Source organism: Crinia signifera, chromosome 6 (assembly GCF_055691185.1).
Source record: "Crinia signifera chromosome 6, ASM5569118v1, whole genome shotgun sequence".
NCBI lineage: Eukaryota > Metazoa > Chordata > Amphibia > Anura > Myobatrachidae > Crinia > Crinia signifera.
In genome coordinates this window covers 37183349-37184941 of record NC_139222.1, presented here as the reverse complement: position 1 = coordinate 37184941, position 1593 = coordinate 37183349, and the positions used below count along the sequence as shown (strand labels likewise).

The 1593-nt window shown below is 49.2% G+C and overlaps 1 protein-coding gene across 1 annotated transcript; it reads right to left on the bottom strand.

Moving 5' to 3' along the window:
• Positions 1-463: 463 nt before the first annotated feature.
• LOC146006918 (cyclin-dependent kinase 5 activator 1-like) lies at positions 464-1593 on the bottom strand. Its single transcript, XM_083145357.1, has one exon. The coding sequence runs from the start codon at positions 1567-1569 to the stop codon at positions 604-606; it is 966 nt and encodes a 321-aa protein (XP_083001483.1). The 5' UTR covers positions 1570-1593; the 3' UTR covers positions 464-603.

Genomic DNA, 1593 nt, shown 5'->3' with positions numbered 1-1593 from the left:
TATATATATATATATACTGTACACAATCACCTCACATACATAGTACATACTGCCCATTATAGCCTCACATACATACAGGCGTACGTATGTACATCCATACATACATATATACGTACATACTGCCTTTTAGGACATAAATACATACATATGTACATACTGCCCCCATTGCCTCACATATATACCTACTGCCCCTAAAACCTCACATATATACATACATACTGTCCCTATAGCTTCACATACATAATGCCCCTATAGCCTCACATACATATGTACATACTGCCCCTATAGCCTCACATATATACATACTGCCCCTATAGCTTCTCATACATATTGCCCCACATAAGAGACAACTTTAAGAACAGGTTTTAGAACAAAGTAATCACATAACCAGATGAAATGACAATAAACCATTACATATAACACACACGTCACACACATGTACATAAAACACGTGATAACGGGATGTGTGTAAATGCAAACACTAAAGTCTGCTTTTATTGGGTGTCATACTAGCGGCTGAGTGGAAACCGCAATCACTATTGTCCACCGCAGTGTGATGTAATCACCATTGTCCGGAGCTGTGTGTGTGACCAGGGTGTGGTCTTACTTCCTCAGGACCCTCCTTCTTGCAGAGGACACCACTCGCCTCATCCATCTCATTGAAGATCTCATCCTTGACCTCTTCTCCTTCCCTGGCTCTATGCCCTCGTTAGACAGGTCCTGGGGCACCTGCTCTGGTCCGTTGCTGGGTCCAGGGTTGGCAACGACATCCTTGGCATTCTCCTCATCCAAGGTGTCAGCAGCTGGGTAGACACACGGCACCTCTGGCTCCTTTCCTGTCCCCGTACCCCTATTACACAGGTCCTGGGGCACCTGCTCTGGTCCATTGCTGGGTCCAGGGTTGGCAACGACATCCTTGGCATTCTCCTCATCCAAGGCGTCAGCAGATGGGGACACACACGGCACCTCTGGCTCCTTTCCTGTCCCCGTACCCCTATTACATAGGTCCTGGAGCACCTCTATGAAGTAATGAGGGTCTGCGTTGATCTTCAGCATTTTGGCACTGGTGCAGTCTACGATGGTCAGGACTCTGTCCCAGAAGGACCTGGCGCTGTCATTCTCTCCGAGGAAGGCTATCGCAGGGTACTGTGTCTCACTGCCCATATAGGAGTATGCCACATAGAGGCAGGAGAGGAAGGTGGTTCGTACCTCGTCCTCACTGTCCAGGTGGTCACCGATAGCCTCTCTGCAGATCATGTACACAAATACCACGTTGGTTGGAGTGATGAAGCTGTGCGCTTGATCGCGTTTCAGAAGCCAGGTGTCAACAACGTTCATCCAGTAGATGACTTTCTCTGGGGTCATGTCTCTCAGGTTGGAACACCGCCGGCAGACATACACTGCCAGGAACTGCAGGAGGTCACTGGTGGATAATTGCAGCACAACCGGGCCCGGTTGTGGTGCGCAGGGAGAGCGGACGCTGGGCCGTCTCTGTATTGCCCCCTGCTGGTGCTTCATTGGCTCATTGCTGGCTCCAGAGTTTGGAGATGGCAGTGTTTTGTCAGCCATGCAAATAGGCTCTAGTGATCATAA